This window comes from Rhipicephalus sanguineus, chromosome 9, assembly GCF_013339695.2.
Source record: "Rhipicephalus sanguineus isolate Rsan-2018 chromosome 9, BIME_Rsan_1.4, whole genome shotgun sequence".
Classification (NCBI taxonomy): domain Eukaryota; kingdom Metazoa; phylum Arthropoda; class Arachnida; order Ixodida; family Ixodidae; genus Rhipicephalus; species Rhipicephalus sanguineus.
The window spans coordinates 26,386,676-26,408,677 of record NC_051184.2 but is presented as its reverse complement, the minus strand read 5'-3'; the positions used below and the strand labels follow the sequence as shown (position 1 = coordinate 26,408,677).

Here is a 22,002-nt window from a genome sequence, read left to right as displayed (position 1 = left end):
CTTTGTGGTCCTTGTGGTCTCTTTTACACGTTATGATCCTAGTAAGAGCTTCTAACCAACCTCAATATTCGCTCTACTTAATTCTTAACGTAGTTTGTTTCGCATATTCCTAGAGCCAGAATATATAACATGGTTGATAGCACTATAAACTATCTATATATAACATGGTTGATAGCACTATAAACTATCAATACATGGCGATGTAGCCTATGTTACACCTATTAAAGGCTTCGCCAGCATTTAACCTCATTTCCTAAAGCTTACTCCAATGTGTGGGGAGGCACGTTATTTCTGATGACGCAAAGGCACATTGCTCATACTTTGTCGGGAAGTACACGAACCCTTGCGACTCGAAATCGACTATGAATAGAAAGTGAAGCTTGACATCGGGTTAAAGTAGGTGGGAGGCGTGTCTGCCACCGTGTAGCCGCTGTAATATTGTTGTTTGTTTAAGGTAATCATATTTTACCAATACCCTCAAGTGTCAGAAACGAACGTCTTGAAGCCGTGTATGATGGACGTAGTTCCGTTTCGTGGTTTTCTTTCTTTAGCGTGCAAGTGAGGCCCTCAGGCACAATCAAGCTGCATGTCACCGCTTTTCGCCTGGAGGACCCTCCGGCAAATGTGTTGGAAGTGCATTCTAATTGTGAGGTGTTTGAATAGGAATTAACAATGGGTCAGACTGGGTGCAAAGGCGTACCAAGTTCTGATCAGTACTAATAAAGACTTCGAAATTGAATGCTCTCAGACTGTAATCTGGGCCCCTGGACATGAGGGGCGCAAATTACACCGGAAACCCATGTGCGGACAAAGCAGCTTCACAAACCACCGAGCCGCCACGGACACTGCAATATAGGACCCAACACCCACAGACCCCCATTACGCAACAATTCATAGAGAATAGAAGGTGTACGTGGACTCCAGACAGAAACATATGCAAAATTACACAGCCTGCATGTACTGTACCGCACAGCATAAAAAGAGTTGGTGTGGCCCCGTGGTGTGGGGCCACGCCAACTCTCTTCCACATCACGTGGGAGCATGCACATTGCATACTGAAGAACATTGCAACATGAACAATAAGATAGAACATGGAAGGCACTGCTCTTCAGCCCTGCCCTTGAAGACCAGTTTAGGCTGGTCCAAAGGGCAGAGAGGATAGCAAAGACCAGCGGAGCCCTGGACTAGAGGTACCGACCATAGGTGACGCCCTGCCATCAGGGGCAAAACAACTTCTACGTGTTCAGTTAAAGTTCTCTCTCTCTCGTTCTCGGTGTATTACCGCCTGCTCGACGTGCTTGCGGCTCGTCTCCGAATCGCTCCTAGTGAAGCGCCGCCTGCCCAGAACGTTCCACAGGTTCCTCGTGGATCCCGGATGCGGTCCCAACAGTGCGTTCACCAGCCTGTCCAGTCCCCACTGCTCGAAGCTCAGTGCGAACACCTCGTATACGTTGCCAGCCGCGTACGCCTGGGTGCCGGCGTAGACGCTGTGCGGCAGGAAGCTGTCCTCGGAGCGAATGATTGACAGGACGCTCAGGCTGCCGGTGTCGTACTTGCCTGCAAGACGAAGCGCGAGATGAAGTTCGCAAGAGTAGCAGTTTCAGCGAGTCGGTGCAGCAGGGTGTTTAGGATTCTAAGGCATCTCGGACAGTGCAAAAAGGAAAAGCTTTATGTCCAGCTTTCTGCCAATTTATTCACGTTCTTCCTTTCGTCTTCTTCCCAAGAATGGGGCAGCTTATCAGTTACGTCCACGCTTAGCCTCCGAGATTCTTCGTCGTTTCAATCTCTGTCTCTCTCCCTCTCTCTTAATAAAGTACAAAAGGGCGTCATAATTGGCACACGGGATTGATGTCGAGTCCATGACTAAGCTTTGGCTTTAAATATCTAACCCGTTTTCTTAGCGAATACCGATGCCGAATTTCAACATAAAGCATTTCAAACTCTGAAGTATAGGTCGATCAACTTACGGTTGTATCCAGAACTAGCGTAAATGGCAGACCTCGTGATGTCCACTGGCTTGGAGAGCCGTGGCACGTTGTCCCACAGTGGAAGTACGTAGCGCAGCTTCTCCACCCTGCATGGCATGGCATTGAGTGAGTGAGTGAGTGAGTGAGTGAGTGAGTGAGTGAGTGAGTGAGTGAGTGAGTGAGTGAGTGAGTGAGTGAGTGAGTGAGTGAGTGAGTGAGTGAGTGAGTGAGTGAGTGAGTGAGTGAGTGAGTGAGTGAGTGAGTGAGTGAGTGAGTGAGTGAGTGAGTTCTCGGCACATAACGTGAACAGGATACGATCCAAAGCGCATTGTTTAGAAGGGCTAATTTCCTTTGCTAGATGGAAGGGAGCGCCAAGTCATCCTTACACATACCTTTACTCAGTCTTACCTGTACCGTCATTGTTAAATGTGTAGGTTTTTCACTATAAAGGCAGCCGAGGACCCTGATTTTGCATTACAAGAACTGTTTACTGCCCACCTACGCCTCCGGAAAGCCGGGCACTAAAGTCAGACCGGTTTGAGAAACACGTTATCGCTTCATTTTCATTTTTGCTTCATTTTCTTTTAACACAAAAGTTTTTATACCGAGGTCCACCAAGACTTCACTGACGTATTTGAGTCACGCATATGACGTTGTAAAATGTGCATTAACAGATTATAAAGAAAAAAAAAACTAGAAGAAAAAGTTCCGTGACTGGGAATCGAGCCCACAACCTCTCGCTCCACAGCGCTAATCGAATCGACTCGGCCACAAAGCGTACATTCTCCAGTACACTAACGGCGAGATATTTATATATACCATTTACCGCTGGCGGTACTCAGAGCTCGGTGGTACTTCAAAGTGTTCGCGTTATCACCAGCGAGATGGCGCGAAGGGCGCGCTTCAAAGGTCGTCGCCCCGCTCGTTGCAATGCGCGCGCGCCTCCCTACATACAGGGCGTGGTCGCCCGTGCGCGAGCGCTTATCCCTGTTGGGGGGGGGGGGGGGGGGGGGGATTGTACGTTTCGTGCGTTCACCGGAAAGCTTGCCTTGAAGTTACAGAGCGCACGCAAATCACTTCGCTGGCTGCTGCGGCCGCGTTTGCGAAAGGAGCGCGCTGCTCAAACACGAAAAGGTAACAACTGTAACAGTTGTTAGTTCGCGCTCGTACTGGGTATACTTGTGCGTTCCTTTGTGTTTGATGGTGCTGTAGCTGCCAAACACCAGTAGACATTGTACAAGCTCTCATATATCAATGCACAATAAACGCTCGTCTACCTCTGCGAACGCACGTTTCACTTTCGTGTTATACCGATTCCTATGACGAAGAGATCAAACATGTGTTTTTCAATATCGCTTCATTTTCATTTTCGGACTCTCGGACTCCGCCTATACAGCCTATACATGGTGGGGTGGGGGGTGTTGCGCTGCGCTGAACCGCCGCCCCCGATGGAGAACCCCGCGCATGCCTGTGGTTCTGAGCTAGTCCGACTGAACCGTACTCACAGGTCCTGAAGGCAGGGGAACTTGGAGTCGGCAACGGCACGTAGGGCGCTGCTGACGTAGGAGACGAGGTGGTCACTAGGATCGTCGATCAGACTTCGCGCTATGTGGCGCAGTATGAAGAGGTCCGGATTGCTCAGGATGATGTTGACGAAGGCTGCTGCTCGGACGACGTGCGGCTCGCTCGTGTTCTCGTAGATGGGCAGCACGATTGAACGAACCTGCAGTAGCCGAGAGTCTTTGCTGTGCCACATTTATCACTTGCTTTTCTTCAGAGCACTATCCGCCTTTTTCATTTTCCTTTGCTGCCCTATGCACTTTTGGTAGGATTCTGGTTGGGGCCGGGACAACTGGCATTGCCAGAACGAAAGCCGCCGAGATCGACACGTGTTTCGCGTCTTTTCCGCTAGGGGAATGGAGCATGCGCGATGTTATCGTGGAAAAAGCGGATTATGAAATGTCGTCTGTGGTTGCACGACACGTTTTTTTTTTTTCTTCGACGCTGGATTACAGTACGACGTCTAGAGTTGGCAGCGTCCCTGTTCAAGTTATAAACTGACATGTATGTAAGCATAACTAAACTTACGATGTCATTTGTTTACCGTCCTTCGTGGCTAATCATTTGGAAAAGCAGCAGTACACGGTATTCTAAACAGCCCTGCCCTCTGTTGAAATGAGAGCGGGTAACTGGGTAAGCTTTGAGGCACTTACCTTAGGCACTGGCAGCGTGACAGCACCCACACGTCTTAGAGCATTGATTAACCGGCGGCGCTAACTGCCTGCAGCGGCATGACTGGAGTACCATGCCAGGCAATCAGCGAGGATAATATCTCCAGCTTAGAGTTTACGTTTGTTTCTCACTCTCTCCGATAGTTTAGTTACTGTTCAGTTTTTCGAGCAGGGTAAACGTTTACGATTACGCTCAACATCTGCGAATCTGCCGAGATGCTCATGGTAATTAGGTAATGTTGTGATTTTTATATCCAGTAGATACTTAACGGCTCTTAATCACAGATCTCTTAAACTACTGTTATGCGTATTTGATTGGTGAGATGTGTTTTGCTTTGAATTTGTTACTATCGCATGCCACATGGCACGTGATTTCATTCGTTGTAGTGACTTCACAACATTGTATAATTGACAAATTGTATAACGCATTGTATAACACTTTATAAAACTGTGCGACACTGTATAACGCTGTATAACACCTGCGTAAATTTTATGCTGCAACTGCATGTACCTCAACTACCCAAGGGAACTTTGGCTTTCGTCAGGTGAATTGAAACACCTCTAGCCTAATTTTCCTCGGTCTGCAGTACACACCATTGGCGCAGCCGAGAGAGTAACGGGGTTGGGGGTTCAACCCCCCCCTAACGGGGTTGGGGGTTCAACCCCCCCCTAACGGGGTTGGGGGTTCAACCCCCCCCCCCCGAGGTTTTTAAATTTTTTTCATGCGCATATATACAGGCACACATACAACCGAACGTACAAACATACATCAAGTATGGTTAAACCTCCCCCCCCCCCCCCCACTCCCCTCCCTCCCCCATCCCAGAAAAAAAATTCTGGCTACGACCCTAGTGCATACTGTGAACCGAATAAAGCTCTTCTTGTATTTTGAATTCGTAAAGAAATGTTGTTCAGAGCCACCGTAGAGTTGGCTGCAAGAGCGCACTCACGAGGCTCGGGTTCAGGGGCGCCGCGCGCGTCAGGGCCCACAGGGCAGCCGTTCTGCGCGTGACGGGCTGGTTGTGTCGCGAGTCGGCGAAGCGCTGCAGGTAGCGCACCGCCCCCGACGTGGCCAGGTTGCCCGCTGCGTTGATGTAGTAAGCCACCCGCTGCTCAGACCTGGACCGCACTTCTTCCGGCGTCACCGAGTACTGCGGACGAGACGTACAAGAAGGAGACCCGTGTAGCAAACGGCAGTGGCACACACTTTGTACGCGTATAATTCCTGACTTATAAAAGAAAGGAAATAAGCATAGAAAAAAAAGTAGAGAGAAGAATGTGCCACTGCTTAAAGTGTGTCTCTACTACCGGTTATCTGGAAGAAACACTACAACGCTTTCAAAGCCTTCTGCTCTGAGGATAGTCTCGGCCAGTGTCCCAAAACCCTTTCCTCTGACAATCATAGGCGTGCGCAGAGAGCCCCCCCCCCCTAGTCACCTAAGAAGAGGGGGGCGCCACGATGAACCTTCGCCCCCCTTTCCCCTGAAGGAGTACCCTGCGCACGCCTATGTTGAAAATGATCGATCCCCAAGCCCATCTAACACTCTTGCATCACGTGCAGAAATGAACAAGACAGCGGAAGGGGTCAATGGCCGCTCTCGTAGCAGAATTTGCAGTGCACCGTACGCCTAATGCGGAGGTTGCGGGTTCGTATACCGAACGGCGACAAGTTGCTCTTTCGTCCGCTTTCGATTCCCTTTATTTCATAATTACTGCAATTCAATTGGCGTTCCTTCAATTAATGTTTGCAACTGTCGCAACGTTTCCACTGAATGCAGAGAAATCGAACGTGAACTTAACGTTGGTCTTAGCTCGCTCAAAAAGAGTTCACGCGTGTTTTCGTTAATTGCCAAACACTCACGTTGAAGAAAAGCTCGACAATGTGTGGCGAGCACAGGCCGGAGTCATCCTCGAGCAGATTGGTGGCCCGGTTGCATCTGGCTCCACCTGACAGGGCACTCACAGCCAGGATGCACGTTGATCGCAGCGACTCACTCGCAGTCACAAACTCCGAGTGGCAAACGTTCTGATGTAACCGGAAAGTGGGGAAAATGCATATCACTCTATTGCAATTGATAAGAAACAATGAAAGCTATGGCCACTTATTCCAATATGCCCTCTTAAGATATGAGACGCAGGCAGTCCTTACATAACATGCGTGCCACAATTATTTTGGTTTTGGTGCTTTTCAGTTTGTCGGTAGAAATAATGAAGAAGAATTTAGAAAAAAACTTGGCAAAACCTATACATAATGATAACGGCGTTTCCATTCTGTTTTTTTTTTTTTCTTGCAGAAATATTTCCTTCATTCACAACGTGACCGAAAAAACATCGTGCACAAGGTAAGTACATGTTTGCACTACAACTGTAGAAAACTAGATGAGTTTCTACGAATAATAACGCAACCAACTACGCACAACTCTACAACACGCAAGTAAATTGAAGCAGCTCGCATTCGCAAACGCAGACTGTCAGTTGCGTGCACCCGTTATAAACGTCCGTGCGCGCGCGTGTGTGTTACGGCTGTTTGCTGTTGAGTGATTGGAAGTTGTCGTACTTACGGCTAGCTCGCTCACGACTGCCACACTAAATTCCTTGAGATTGTTGGGCAGCTTAAGCAGCAAGCGGTCGGCTTCGTCCGTGCTAAGCTGGCCGGCGTTGATGAGCTTCAGAGCGAAGGAGATGTGGGGGTTGTTGCCTGCGGCCGCCAGTAGGTCGAGGAACGCATTCCTGTAAAGCGGTACTTTGTAAACAATCTTTCTTTTTTCACGAATTGTAGCGCAAAAGACAACATGAAAAAAAAAATTGGCCGCGTATCTGCGTGCTTCGCTGCAAATGTCGTCTAAAGACGATAGAAGAGGCGCTGCGTGAGATATGGACGCCATCTGGCAATACGTCGGGAAACACGAGTGCTGTGTTGCGGGCTGGTAGTCCCGGTGCAGCGGCAGGCGAAGACCGGCGGTGACCAACGCGACCGGTGGGGACGCCGGCCAGCCCGAACACGCTGTTTGGCGCGATGCGCCGAAGGAGAAGAAACGTCCGCACTCAACGAGTACTCTCCACAAACTCTCTTACTTACACGTCGCCTGGGTAAAACAGGAATGCCAGAGCGGCGCCCCCTGTCATTCGTACGATGCAATACTGAACCGAAACCGAAACACAACATGAGCTTGTGCAAAGGGCACGGAGGAAGACAAGTTTCAGCGCAGTCGCATTTTCAGCGCACCTTAAGAAACTAGGGTTGTAACATTGTAGGGCGAGCAGGGCCAGAAGGACCGTCACGACGAAAACCTGCCTCCTCAGTCGTATTCGCCTGTAACGTTGGTGTGGCTTCGCGTTCCCTCCTCCGCTCCTGGCCTTTCCACAAAGCTACTGCCTAAGTACGAAGGCCCCTACCGCGTCCTACGTCAAGCATCCCCAGTTAACTATATGATTGAGCCTGTTAAATCATCTACGGACCGCCGTCGTCGCGGCCGCGAGACTGTTCACGTCGATCGACTGAAGCCGCATTATGACCCACCAGTTGTACCTGTTCCTTAGGTCGCCAGGAGGCCAGGATGGCTCCTTTTCCGCGGGGGAGTGATTTGTAACATGGTAGGGCGCAGACAAGAACGCCTGCGAAAGAAGACGACGAAGACGGTTGTTGTTGGCGCTCGCGCTTGCTCGGCTTGGACCGCTGATCGCTTCAGCTGTGGCAATCTTTTAATAAAGGCGTTACTGTGTCAACGTTAAACGCATACCATCAAGGTCTTTAAAATTGCGTATCTATGTATTTTCTGTTAAAGGAACACACCGCCTAATACTTACCTAGTGATGTTGCGCCTCAGATATGCGTAATGTTTGCTTTTTGATCAACAATGTACACAAGTATGAACCTATTCAGCCGTTCACGATGGCTGGCCCTTGGGCAAGTGGTTCAACTTTGGCCGAGTGGCTGAATCGAGGGACGTGCCGACAAACAGAAAGACAGACAGAAGGACAGACAGAAGGACAGACAGAAAGACAGACCAAAATTTCTGCGTTTAAGTTCCCCAAGAAAGACTATCGTCTTTAAAAATGTGCATACGCACACGTCGTCGCTACCTTCTTTTTGTGTGTGTGTGTGTGCCTGCTCTAGAAGAATAGAAAGCTAGATGTCTCTATTTTCGTGCTGTATTTTCTTGCGTTAGTGTTTCATATGCTCAACTTAACAAGCTCGCTCAATTTTTTACTCTAAGCATGATGTCATGTAGCGAAGGTTTACAGACTACCGCGAATTGATTCGCGATACTAAAGAGGTGCGACGTCCTGCAAATTGTTCTCCCATGCAACGCTGAATCGCCACTTAGTTGTTTAACAGCGTCTAGACGACAGAAATGGCTGACAAGTGCAGAGACTATAGCAGCGAACTTTTCGTACATCATAACGAAGGATGGTGGATAGCACCAGAGCGTAACGAGAAACCAGGACTGAAATAGCACTAACCACAAGAAGCCTTTATTAAAACGAAAGCCTTAGATGCCTCATCAAACGCGAAAAGTGACCGTCGGTGTCAACACGAGTGATGCGAAAAATCATTATCGGGTGACGTCATCATGACCTCACAGATCGACAAAATTCGTTACGTTACACAACATGACGTCACACGATGACGCCATCACACGACTTCATCGCTTGGTCCAAGGTGGGCCGATTATAGAAGACAAACCACGCGAGTTGCAGAAAGCTTTCAGAGTGGGTGTGGGGAGGAGGTGAGAAGCAAACGAAGATGGCGTTCACCTTCGACCCGTGTTAGGTGAATGCCTAAAGGAGCCTGTGAATATTTCGAGAAAACAACAGCTAGTATACATATAAGTGACATCACGTTGCAGCACAAATCACCTTTTCAGAGAAGAGTCTGGTGTTGGGCCTGTTGGTACATAGCTTGAAAACGAAGAACCCAGCCTTCAACTGACACGCACACGAGAAGAGAAGAAAGACGACCACACACGCTGGGTCTGCACAGGCAGGACACACCCAGCGTCTGTGGTCGTCTTTCTTCTCCTCTTGTGTACGTGTCTGTTGAAGGCTGGGTTCTTCGTTTTCACCTTTTCAGGATGTCAATCTCTTTATCAGGCAACATCAATGACGGAGTACTTACACAGTCTGGGTGGAGTCCTAAAATCAGATCGGCCTCCATAATGTCGCACGTTAGCCGGTAGCGATGTTTTCGAACAACAGCGCATGCGTCAGATGAAGGCTGCTTCAAGTGTTTAGATGCGCAGGATTTCTCAATTCTCGACACTTTTAAATTAGTTGAACTGAACGAATGAAGCCTACCTGATGTGCTTCTTGGCTCCGTTGGGCGCGTTGAGAACGTGCTGGTTGTAGATGTCGGATATCTCGTCGTACGTCAGGGTCAGCATGTTTGAGAACAGCTGCAGAAAGAGCATGCTGGCGCTCGGCTTGTCACGCATGTTCTTGTAGTCCTCGTCGCTGTACTCGACAGCTGCCAGCCTCTTCAGTCCCTCGATGAACTGTGGCGAGTAGGACAAAAAAAAAGATCATGAAGTGATACTTGCTTCGCTAACTGTGGTTATGTTTATCGCGGAGTTTCTTAATGACTTTTGCTTAGATTATTTTTGTAATGCGCGAGGACGTCTGATGAGTCGGTAGAAAACCTCCACGTAAAGTCAAATAAAGCACGCCCCGTTTACACAACGTTCACCGAACACTTACAAAACGAAAGACAGAGAAGACGCTACACAAGGTACACGTAAGAAGGGAACACAAGACGAAGAATATTCATATATTGACTGTAAATAAGAAAATAAACGTACGTGTAAGTATTTTATGTAAGTTTGTGCCATCGTTAGTCATATTGCAAGGACAATGCAAACACCACGCCTATCGTGTTATATTGTGCGCATTAAACATTATCTTAAACATTTCCCGTTGATGGAGGTTCTGTTTAATATTTTTTTCTTTTGTTGAGTTGTAAGACAGTGAGCGAAAATTATTTTGTATGAGTGCTATAGAAGCGCTGCATGAGGTCTCTACTCTCTTCAAGGTTGCTACAAGGTAATTATGTTTTGGGCAGGTGAAGTAATTTGTAATAACATCTTTAGAAAGATCCTATATGAAATTATTTCTCAATGAATGCTCAGCAAGTATTGCAAGCGGGGCTCAGCGCAGGGTAAGGTTATCAAGGCGAAAGCCTTAGCTCCCTCATCAAACGCGAAAAGTGACCTTGGGCGTCGGCGTCGACAGCACGAGTGACACAAGAAAGCGTCATCATGGAGTGATGTCACCCTACGACGTCGCCAGGACGTCCACGGTCACCGAAACTTGTGACGTCATCATGACGTCACTGTGACATAACATAACTTGACGTCACATGATGACGTCATCACATCACATCGCCGCTTGGTCGAACGTAGGCCGATCCCGGAGGCACTGCAATACCACGCTAGGTGCAGAAAACGTACGAGGAGGGGAGGGGGGGAAGGCTGGGGGGGGGGGGATCTATACTATCGACTTGGAAGAAAAAAAAGAAAGAAAAGGATGGCTTTCACCCCTCATTCGTCTTAGGCACACACATAAGGGACCGCGTGACTTCCTTCCCGCCCGTTATCCTGGACAACCTACGGGTCTTACAGTTTCTCTGCTTCCGGTGAGTCCGAATTCATGGACGTAGTGGTTCGGTGCGTGCAGCTCCAGGCCCGTGACTGCGTCCTCTGCCTTGGGAAAAACGTGCGACAGCCGCTGGTGGCTTTCGAGCTCGGGTAGCGCTATCTCAGCAGCACTGTCGTGTTCCCCGACAAGCGTAGCCGTGTTGCTGCAAAGAGAGTGCCTCGGTTATTGCTTACTCGATCGTCGCAGTACTCTTTCGGACGAATGCGCGCTGCAGTACGTGACGCCTTTATAGTGGGGTCTGAGTTTATGTTTGGCCTTGCCCTAGAAAGAGGGCCACCACCAATGCCTGAATTGAGCTTACGGCACGAACCACACGTTGAATTGCGAGGCTTCCTTATATCACAGAGCTCACACTACTACAGACAGGGGTTTACCTCTGTTCAGCTAGCGTTTCGGTTTATATGGATATATCTCCTGACTGCCCGGACTATGGGTCTGTGTGTACATTTAAGAACATGATGTGGGACTTCCCCCACATACCCAAGGAACTCAAGGCACAGATCATCCCCTGACAAGGCTTTTATTCCGCCATCATAAGTGTGGCTCGTCGCTGTCAGCTTCGGGCAATCCAAGGGGCTCATGATGCCGCGAGCAGCTACTACCTGCCTGCCCCAACGGGGGAGCGGCCTGCAGGGAGGTCGAGGTAAAACCCGGCTCTCCGTCCGTCCGTCCGTCCGTCCGTCCGTCCGTCCGTCTGTCTGTCTGTCTGTCTGTCTGTCTGTCTGTCTGTCTGTCTGTCTGTCTGTCTGTCTGTCTGTCTGTCTGTCTGTCTGTCTGTCTGTCTGTCTGTCTGTCTGTCTGTCTGTCTGTCTGTCTGTCTGTCTGTCTGTCTGTCTGTCTGTCTGTCCTAATCACAGACTGGCGATGCCTTTTTATTCTGAACTTCATGAGGACACCTTTTACCTTTCACGAAGGACCTGGCCTCAGTGAATAAATTAACGAAGTTTTTGCACCTGCCTACAGCAACATTATTTTTCGCTCGCTTTTCTTTCCCATTACCTCATCAATTGTATATTTAGTTAAGCGATATAAATTACCTTCCCATGTGTTTCATTTGACGTCACGTGATTTTCATTGTTTGGCTGTGGCTAACTCAAATTTCATCGTATAGCTATGGCTAACAAAAAATTGAGCCTATCGGATGCCGTCATTGTTCTTACCCATGTGCTCGAATATATGTACCTTGTGTTTGTCAGATGGCATATTTGTATGATTTCGTTTGCCGTTCTCTTCGTCTTGAGTAGCACTTTAGATATACCGCCACACAAACCTCTGAAACGCTTGTGAAAGAACCTGCTTTTCTACGTATTTAATCTCTTTCTCTTAGGGAGTAGCACGATGCGGTAAAACCAGGACTCGCAAAGGACGACAACAAGAACCACCGTTCTATACAGTCTTAGTAAATGCTCGGTGTGTAGTAGTATAACACACGTGTTGCTACTCCTATTCTTAAAGCCTCTCCTCTTGATTCTACAGTGCCTTCCCAGAGTACTTAAGTGTGAACTGTCACGCGAGGCAATACTTCAGTCACAATACATTCGTATCTCAAGTATCTTGGACACAGTGCGCAATGTATGTTCATTTTACCATCACTGTCACTCCTTACTTGATTTGCACGTGGAATTTCTTGCCGTCTCCGTAAGGTGCGAGCACTTGGTCGGATGTTCCGCAGGCACAGCCGATGACGTAGTGCTCTCTCGTGCCCTTCAAGCGGTACTTAACCTCTGACGTCATTGTGAGCGGCAACTGCGGAAGAGACAACACGGTGAATTAGCAGAGGTGATTGCGCAAGAAAGTGCTGCATTGCACTTGACCGGGAAACGGTGGATGAAGAAGCGTCCATGAAACTATGTCTCTTTGAGGAAACTTGAGGTTCTGGTTGTGTATTTAAAGTCTTGAGGCATACTTGACTAGGTGGTCCGAAGGTTGTAGGTTCGGTCTCTAGCGGCGGCAGATTTTCTTTTTCGTCCACTTTAATGCCTTTCCATTAATGTAATAACTGCTGTTCTACACTTAAAGGCTGCAACTAATGCGCCCGTTATGCCTTACTTGACTTCATTGTCTTGGTTTCGTTTAGCTGTGTCTGACTAAGAAACGAGCCCTTCATCCCTTCGCCTTATTTCGTTCAGGGCAAAAATAAGACGTTGGACGAGACGAAGAAACTAAAAGGACACAGCAACGTTTGTTGGTCTGTTCCTATGTCCTTATTGCGCTTGTTAGATATGTATTTGGTCTATTTTGAATATTAAGTTACTGTGATGGGGCATATTTGCGCATAGTATTTATCATAGTTGAAATCAAGAAGAAGAAATGGACATGGGCCGGGCACGTAGCACGCCGGCAGGATAACCGATGGTCATTAAAGGTAACTGACTGGATTCCAAGAGATGGCAAACGCGTGAGGGAGAGACAGAAAAATTAGGTGGGTAGATGAGATTAAAAAGTTTGTAGGCATAACGTGGCAGCAGAAAGCACAGGACCGGGTTGATTGGCGGAACATGGGAGAGGCCTTTGCCCTGAAGTGGGCGTAGACAAGCTGATGATGATGATGATGGACAAAGCTTATGAGATATCCCCACTTGAGTAGAATATGTCATATAAACTCTACCCACGACGAAAAAAAAAATTCAGAATCAGCAAATATTCAACGTAGGTCGACCATCCTAACAATTGAAGAATGTTTACACCGAATGGCTAGATCACAAAGAAAACATTCGGGAGAAAGAAGCGCGGATATTAACTGACAGAAAAAACGCAATTTTAGAATCTCAAAAACCTCTAAAATGTCAACTACAAGGAGAGAAGGTGGGCACGTACATTTCTAGAGCACGGTTCGCGTGTTTTCACTTCTAACAATACGAATCAATTGAGTGTTCACCATAATTTCAGTATAGGAACGTATTCACTGAATTATTGAAACATGAAACGAAATCGAAATAAGCATGAGACAAAGAAATAAATAGACAGCGTTCTTTTATTCTTTCTAGTTCTTGTTAATGTGTTTCTTTTATATTAATGTCATGTTGATTGGATAGCCGGTTCTAAAATGGCCTGCCTTTCCATGGTTTTCATATATAAATGAAAGTAGCATTAATCAAGAGCCTGAATTGTTGCACTCAGCACTACTGCTTGTTTAGCCATCGCAGCATTCCTTATTCAGGCTTTAAAAAAATGAAATATCCTGTTTGTGCAGAGGTTCTAGAAACTGAACCTTGTCGAAACGGAAGGACCCAAGAGAGAGAAGGGAAAAGTATAGGTTTCCGGTTTGCTACCGTGCACTGGGGAGAAGGGAATGTATGGCAGCATAATGACGGATGGGAGAGGATGATCATAGTTTTGCGCTCGTGCCTAACGCTACTCAGCGAGTCCGTGATAGAAAATGTTCAGACGAGGATAAATTCCCGACGTTAAAGCGAATTAGGGATCTGTTGATAGTTAAGGCTGTAATTTGCATCCGGCGTGCAGTCGTTGTTCAAAAATATTTGTTTTCCCTCTCACGTTGATCGCTTGGCACCTCATAACTTGGCTCATAGAAAGATCTGAGCCTAACGTGAGCCTGTTTTCGCAATTCATTACCACTGGTGAGACGGTTTCCTGTGTCATTTAGGCCGTGAATTGGATGGAGGTCTTACCCATTTCTGAGACTTGCAGTTGGTGCATGGTTTTCCCTTGAGCGTTCCCGTGAAGTGGTACGGTCGCTGTTCGCACTTCTCGATGTCCTTGATCTTGGTCACCTCCAGGCCTTCACCTCCCTCCGACACGACGTAAGTGGTCTGGCATTGACCGTTGAGACCATCCTGCCGTGGTACATGGAAGAGCTTAGTGCTGGACTCTTTTGTCGAGTTTTCTTTTTTTTTTTTTTTTGGCGACATTCATTCGAAACTCGTAAGTCAGTTTCAACAAGTTGACGAGTTGGGCTAGTTGGGATAGTCCGCGTCTTCGGTGCCCTTCAACCTCATTTTTAAACGGGATCGTAAGTAAAGCTGGTTAAATGCTTTTTTTTTTCGTTTTCGCCGCAAATTTCCAACTTTATCACGAGAAGCCATCATTGGGGAAGATGGCCAGCACATCGCGTCGAGCCGTCTTCGCTCAGAGCTGTATACAGATTTGTGTGGCAGAGTAAACTCGCCTTCTAAAATTGGTGTCAGTACTCCTTTAATTACTGCATGTGCATATATAATACTTGTTAACCGTTTCTCTGCACAAGTGTCTCTGAACCTAGGGTAAGGAGATACATCCGCTCCAGATACTGTCCTGCATCCAGCTGTCATAATCGTGGTCGTTCAGTGTGATAATTCTCCAGGGTATACTTGCAGGTTACTGCACCAAACGGAGAGGCGGTATGTTATGACGCACCTGCGAGCGAATAGGTCAAAATACACTGGAACACATACCTCAGCCACGACGAACTCGTTTCCCAGTGGGTTAATCTGGCTTCGCTTGGACAGGTCCAGTTGGAACAGGCTGATGAGGCCCTTCTTGACGTTGTGAGACCAAAGGGGCTCGTCCTTGCCCAGCTCAGCGTGCTCGAACTGCGTAGAGTGACCAGGTGCCAGCGTAATGTACGAGCGCATAGCACCGAAGCCACCCAAAATCATCACCGTGCGCACCTTGTTGAGTCTTGCAGAATTTCTTCGCTCAAAAGCACCCATCGTAAATACACCGCAATGCGTATCCTGAGGGTACTAAAAGCGTAGGAACTTGATATTTCGTTTATTTATTATTACTCAGAGCAGAGGACATGGTAAGAAAATCTCAGCAGAGCGCGACTATAGGCTTCCCAGCCTGTTAGAGTTCGGCGTCACGCAGTGACAGCGCACACATTCTGTGCAAATAACAAAACTGAGAACATTGATTATGTACGCATACAGTCTTCGAGAGTTGCAAGAAATAAGCACATACAATAATATATCATCACCGCGGCCACTTCACGTTTCAAATTGCAGATGTAAGCCTCATGGGAAAAGGCTTCAAGCTCGCACCTATATTGACTTAATATGTTTTTTGAAGTTTAGTTTTACTTTGGAGTATAGTGATGTACAGAAGAGGACATTGAATTGTGTCAACGAAAGGGCTTGTGCTTGCTTATTAAGAATTGTTCATTTCCTGGTCGACCAATCGCATATCGTGGCCGTTTGATTACGGCCTACGATTCACGCTTGACAAAATTACACAGCGTCAAACGAAAATTGTTTATCGCACAGCAAGAAAGGAAAAAAAAAACATAACTTCATACTGAAGATCAATAATTTAACCTAGAGATGTTGAGTTTCATTTGCGTATACCTAAATGTCTGTAGAACATCGGGCACGTGGTTCAAATCTAGCTGCAGTGCAGGGGTTCAGCCAGGTTCAACCATACTCATGTATGTGCGCGTCTGCGTTTGTATGTGTGCTTGTATATATACACATGTAAATTGGGAAAAGATTTGAGGGCGAGGTGTGTTGAACCTTTCCTCCCTCCCCGCCCCCAGGCCACGCCAGTGCTTTAGTGCTAGTCTGTGGTTGCCTTTGAATAACTAATCATGCCGTTTTCGATAATCAGATTCCTGGCGCAGTTAAGTCGTCTCGATCAGTGATGTAAGTTGGTTGAAAAGATAAGGTGCCACAGCACGGAGCAGGAGAGTACGCATATCTTTCTGGATAAGCTCGACGTGCCTTACCCTGCCATCCTTGAATGCAGCGGCGAAGGGTCGTTCCAGGTAGTTGGTCAGCTGTTCGTGCGGTTGATAGTTGAATGTGTGCGTCTTCAGGTCAATCGTCTCAGCGTGGAACAGATCGACTACGAAGTCCGAGACCTAGTTAGGACCACGTGGGTTGAAAGGCAAAACAATATTAGCAAAGCAGGTGTTACGGGTGTGTACAGTATTCATTGAAATGTAGTTTAGAGAGAAAACGATGCCTGGTCGACCGCTTAAGCTTTCAACATTATCGACAGGCTACATACACCTCTTACGTTGACCGTAACAGTCTTACGGGAACGACGAGAAAGCGATACGTAGTCCTCATCACATTCTCGTGTGAGTAATACCTGCGGAAGATGAACTCGGTTACAAATTCTTGCCAGAAGTGAGTGACGTTTTAGTTAACTTGTTTTGTCAACGAACCATCCGCAGAGATATTTGATGCTTCTCAACTTGTCCTGAGAGTCTACATGAAATCTTTTCGGGAGTCTATAGAACACTGTTGGCTCAGTCAAATTTACTTTTCTTCTACTGCCTGTTGAACACAAGTCCACTTTATGGCTTCTTCAGGCCCTGTGTCCGCCCATGAGGGCAGTAGCTAGCTTTTTTTTTTCCGTTGTCAAATAGGGAGTGATAAGCTAAAAAAATACACTTCGACTTGAAGGTACATCCACACGAAATTTCACAGGCCGAGTGTGTAATGATTTTATTGCAACTGTAGTTTACGAGAAAACCGACACTCTGTCAGACGTACTGCTGCATCCTCAGTGACAAGAGGAAACACTATAATGCTGTACACTTCAAGTCCCAGTGCCAGATGACGCGGCAGTCCAGGATAGCAAATTAAATTGATAAACTGCATTGTGCTGTTAAACTAGGATGAGTATGTTCACGAAAACAAAGTATATCTTTTATATAAATGACCATAAAAATAGACTCTATTCATATCTACTATTCAGCTGATGAGGCGCGCAGATGTCTGTAGATTGTGATCATGCGAGCATTTTTCATTTTTATTTTTGGAATAAAAATCATGCGATCATGCGCCACAAATTAGTTGACATTGAGAAGAGACTTTAAGAGTTGTTGTATCGCTGTGTTTTTGTTGGATCTGAGGAAAATATACCCCAAGGACTAATTTACAAAAAAAAACTATCTACAAAAAAAAAACTATCTACAAAAATTCATATGTAATCTAAAGAGCATAAGTACATATTATACGGTCGAAAAGATTTAGAATAAATCATTAGAGGAATGTACAATGAGAAAGATCATGTATTTCTCTTATTCCAAAGACACATTTCACTTTTCACCGCACTAGGTGGTGCTGCAGAATTTATTTTCAAACATCGAACATGATCGGCAGGCATTACGGACATTTATCTTGTACGCATACCTCTTTACTTTACCGTGTTACCGGATACCGGATGGAATCTGTGCATGTGCGAACCTTTAAGGGCGAGACAGACGGTACGATTTTCCATGCGATGCGACGTCCGACTCGGCGGTGGGGAAACCGGGATGGTGACCTTTCATAGCATCGGACAGCCACCATTCCCTCTCCCCCACCGCCGCGTCGGCCGGCACATCGCATGGAAAATCGTACCGTCTGTCTCGCGCTTTACGGAACGTTAACTACCCGCCGGATAGGCTTTACGTTTACGGCCCCATATCGCAAATACACCTTCTTTCGTGGCTACTCGCGATATCCGCTTTGCGGAGATTCCAGCCGCCGAGTCAAAATAAGCCGAAGTGCGAGCGCCACTTACGAACACCTTGTTTCAGCCGGATTACCGAGGCTAGAGCGACCTAGAATACCGAATCCGCAGACGTGACAGGCCTAAAGCCCCTGACATGTTGGATAGGTGTCGCCATCTAGCGGGGCCAAGGTGAGCCAGACAAGCACAAAATTGTTATTGCAGAAATATCGGGCATTCTACTTCTAATGTAAATGCCTTGCAACGGCATAATTACGAATGAGTTGCCTTTCTAATCATTTTTCCCTCAAAAACACTAAGCGAAAACAAACGTGTCCATGACTGTGGTTGCACGAAGCGTCACAAGATGTCGACACCATCGTCTGGTAACCCGGTATTGCTACACCCCTTTGCGTATACCGGGATAGTGCACACGCTAATAAGCTCTCATGATTTTGCCGCAGCGTAATTTAATATTATCTAAATTAATTGCAGTTTGAAATGCAGTTATCATCACCATTTAGTGTTTGCGCAAACGTAAAGGTATACGTTTACGTACGTACGTAAACGTTTACGTATGGCGAGCTAAAACTTTTCTAAAACATGCGTACCTGTAACACGGTAAGCTCAATCCGGTATTCCGGTAATACAGTAACGTTAAAGAGTATAAATACAAGCTAAAAGTCCCTATCAGTCATTGTGCATATTGCCGGCGTAGCCGTCTCACGCTGTACAAGTGTTTGACACTCCACTTTCCGAAGCAACGTTCTTACCTTGAAATACGTGAGATCACCTTTGGGCTGCAGGGATACTTTGCTGCGGAAAGCGAACCCGTTGGAATGCCGCGGCTGATCGAGGTTGATCGTTTGAATCTTTCCCTCGTAGTTGTACACGTACTCCTTGCCATTCTCGAATCCTGCGAGGCAAGTTTGACGCGGTCACCACCTGTGACGTGGGAACAGCTGTGCGAATGTCGGTTGTTCTTGTTCTTGTTGGCCTATTAACTGCGCCTCACATTTGCTCGCTTGTTCCTTAGTGCAGGCTCTTGCGCACTATCGGGGATTGGCCAAGAAGCCGATGGTTGAAGTAAATGTAAAGGCAGGGCAAGGGGAAAATTCTCATTTTTGGAAATAGAAATTTGTAATGTGAGTCATATGGAAAAAATAACAAATAATAATAAGAAGAAGAAGAAGAAGAAGAAGAATCCCTAGCACTTGATTAAAATATTGTTGGCTTCCCAAAGTACCGAAAAATTGATGCTGATCAATGCATTGACACGGTATTCTCCTTGAGTGATCCAGTAATTCTCGGAGGGCGCCGCAAACGTTACTGTTGATATGGTCCAATGAAGCAGGCTCAAAATAAAGAATATCTTGAGAACTTAGTGCAATTCTTAAATTTTTGAATAAAATTTCGAATGACTTTTTCTTTGATGTTTGAAACGGTGACAGTTTATTAGAAAATAGACCTGAACCTGAACGATGTTTTTCAGGTTCGTTACAGCTAGGACATAAAGGGGATGTCACCACAACAGACCTGTTTAAATAAAAATTAAGCCCTGGAATACTGCGTCGTAATTTTGCGATGGATACTCGCAATTTACGCGTGGGCCCGCACCAACTGTGCGGTTCTCTATATTAAAGACGATAGTCTTTCTTGGGGAACTTAAACGCAGAAATTTTGGTCTGTCTTTCTGTCTGTCTGTCTTTCTGTTTGTCGGCACGTCCCTCGATTCAGCCACTCGGCCAAAGTTGAACCACTTGCCCAAGGGCCAGCCGTCTTGAACTGGTACAGCTGTTCATACTTGTGAACGTTGTCGATCAAAAAGTAAATATCATGCATATCGAGGTGCAACATCACTAGGTAAGTATTAGGTGGCGTGTTCCTTTAATAGAAAATGCATACATACGTAATTTTAAGGACCCTAGTTTCTTAAGCTGCGCTGAAAATGCATAAGAATGGAAGCTTGAGCGAGTTGGTATGCGTTCATCTTTGTTGAAACAGCGCTCACTAGACGACGACGAAGTAAAAGAAGGCACAGGACAGGCGCTGCCTGTCCTGTGCCTTCTTTTACTTTGTCGTCGTCTAGTGAGCGCTGTTTCAACAAAGCTGAAAATGCGACTGCGCTGAAATTTGCCTTCCTCCGTGCCCTTCGCACGAGCTCATTGTTGTGTTTCGGTTTCGGTTCTGTATTGCACTGTACGAATGCCATGGGTTGGTGTTGAAAAACTTTAGTTTTGAGAAGGCCAAGAAGGTGAAAAAAAAATATTTAAAAAATGAAAAAGCAGCGTTGTGGGCGGCCTTCAGGCTGCCGGTTGTGGGCGCCGCTCTGGCGTTCTTGTTTTACCCAGGCGACGTGTAAATAAAAGAGTGTGTAGAGAGTACTCTTTGAGTGCGGACGTTTCTCTGCTTCAGCGCTTCGCGCCAAACCGCGTTTTCGGGCTGTCTGGCGTCCCCGCCGGTCGCGTTGGTCACCGCCGGTCTTCGCCTGCTGCTGCGCCGGGACTACCAGCACGCAACACAGCACTCATGTTTCCCGACGTATTGCCAGATGGCGTCCATATCTCACACAGCGCCTCTTCTATCGTCTTTACACGACATTTGCAGCGAAGCGCGCAGATACGCGGCCAATTTTTATGTTTCCTTTTCTTCTATATATCTTCAGCCTCAGACGTGGCGACACGATGTCACTGAACCTTTTCACTGCACTCTGTTTTGCCACGAAGTCATGAAGTAAACTACGGAACAAAGTTTGCCCTTGCTGTCGTCTGTACACGCGAAATTTGGAATGTCCCAAATTTTTACGAAGAGTTCTGTTAACGTAGAATTCTCGTAATTCAAGATATACTTGCTATATTACCAGGTATTTCAACAAGATCTGCTGCTCTGGAAAAAATGAATGGGGTATGAGCACTCAATGTACCCTTTTACGCTCTACATGGTAGGGGGTCTTAAATTTCCATATCTTAAACCTAAAGATTTGCTTATCTTGTACTTTATTTATTCTGTCATAATTGCGTGTAGTTCTTTGCCTTTCAGACCTAGAGACCTTACTCGATTTCTCAAAAGCTTTCGATCGTCTTCCTCACGATTGACTAACTATAAAGCTAATGAACCTTAACATACACCCAACCGTCATTGGATGGGTTAAGGATTTCTTCTCATCCAGGGCGCAATACGCATATCTTAACAACAGCACCACCTCATCAACCAACGTAGCCTCCGGTGTTCCGCAGGGCACATTTCTTGGCCCTTTACATTCTTGGTCTGTAATTATGATTTGCCTAACTGTGCGTCCTCTCACATCAGCCTTTTCGCGGATGACTGTATAATACATCGAATAATTTCATGTGATAATGACGACAATATTCTTCAAGCTGAGTGCAATGCCTAGATATTTCAGACGTAGAGATTCTTCGAGAGAAGTCAGGGAATTTTGGAGTTGATCATGTCTCCTAGAACATCATGAACGCAATAGCTTTACTTTAGTTATCCACCGCTGGCCGCTCAGATTAAACAAACGACGATAATTGCTAACACTCACCTGTCACAGCTTCCGCGCTCAGCAGGAGCGCCACCGCGACGAGGACCTTCATGACGGGCGAGCCCGCCTGTAACGCCACAAAGAGAAAAGCCGATCCCGGTGACCGGAGCCCCCTTAAGTAGCCTTGGCCGTGAGACGGTCCGCGACGAAACGGACGGCGGTGCTCTGGAGATGATAGCCGTCTCGACACGCCGCCTGTGTCGCTGAGATCCCCAACGTGCTGGTG

At 46.8% G+C, this 22,002-nt stretch overlaps 1 protein-coding gene across 1 annotated transcript in view; it reads right to left on the bottom strand.

Annotated features, from left to right (window-relative positions):
- LOC119404817 (vitellogenin-6) overlaps positions 1–22,002 on the bottom strand; it is a 47,719-nt gene extending 25,717 nt beyond the window's left edge. The window contains exons 1-14 of the mRNA XM_037671488.2: positions 21,777–22,002; positions 19,006–19,148; positions 16,515–16,649; positions 15,247–15,384; positions 14,485–14,649; positions 12,459–12,598; positions 10,814–10,994; positions 9,497–9,693; positions 6,760–6,928; positions 6,060–6,224; positions 5,149–5,349; positions 3,473–3,690; positions 1,968–2,074; positions 1,283–1,557 (exon numbers count right to left, since the gene is read on the bottom strand). Coding sequence (XP_037527416.1) covers positions 1,283–1,557; positions 1,968–2,074; positions 3,473–3,690; positions 5,149–5,349; positions 6,060–6,224; positions 6,760–6,928; positions 9,497–9,693; positions 10,814–10,994; positions 12,459–12,598; positions 14,485–14,649; positions 15,247–15,384; positions 16,515–16,649; positions 19,006–19,148; positions 21,777–21,828 — 2,286 coding nt within the window. The 5' untranslated portion in view covers positions 21,829–22,002. The remainder of the gene's footprint in view (positions 1–1,282; positions 1,558–1,967; positions 2,075–3,472; positions 3,691–5,148; positions 5,350–6,059; positions 6,225–6,759; positions 6,929–9,496; positions 9,694–10,813; positions 10,995–12,458; positions 12,599–14,484; positions 14,650–15,246; positions 15,385–16,514; positions 16,650–19,005; positions 19,149–21,776) is intronic.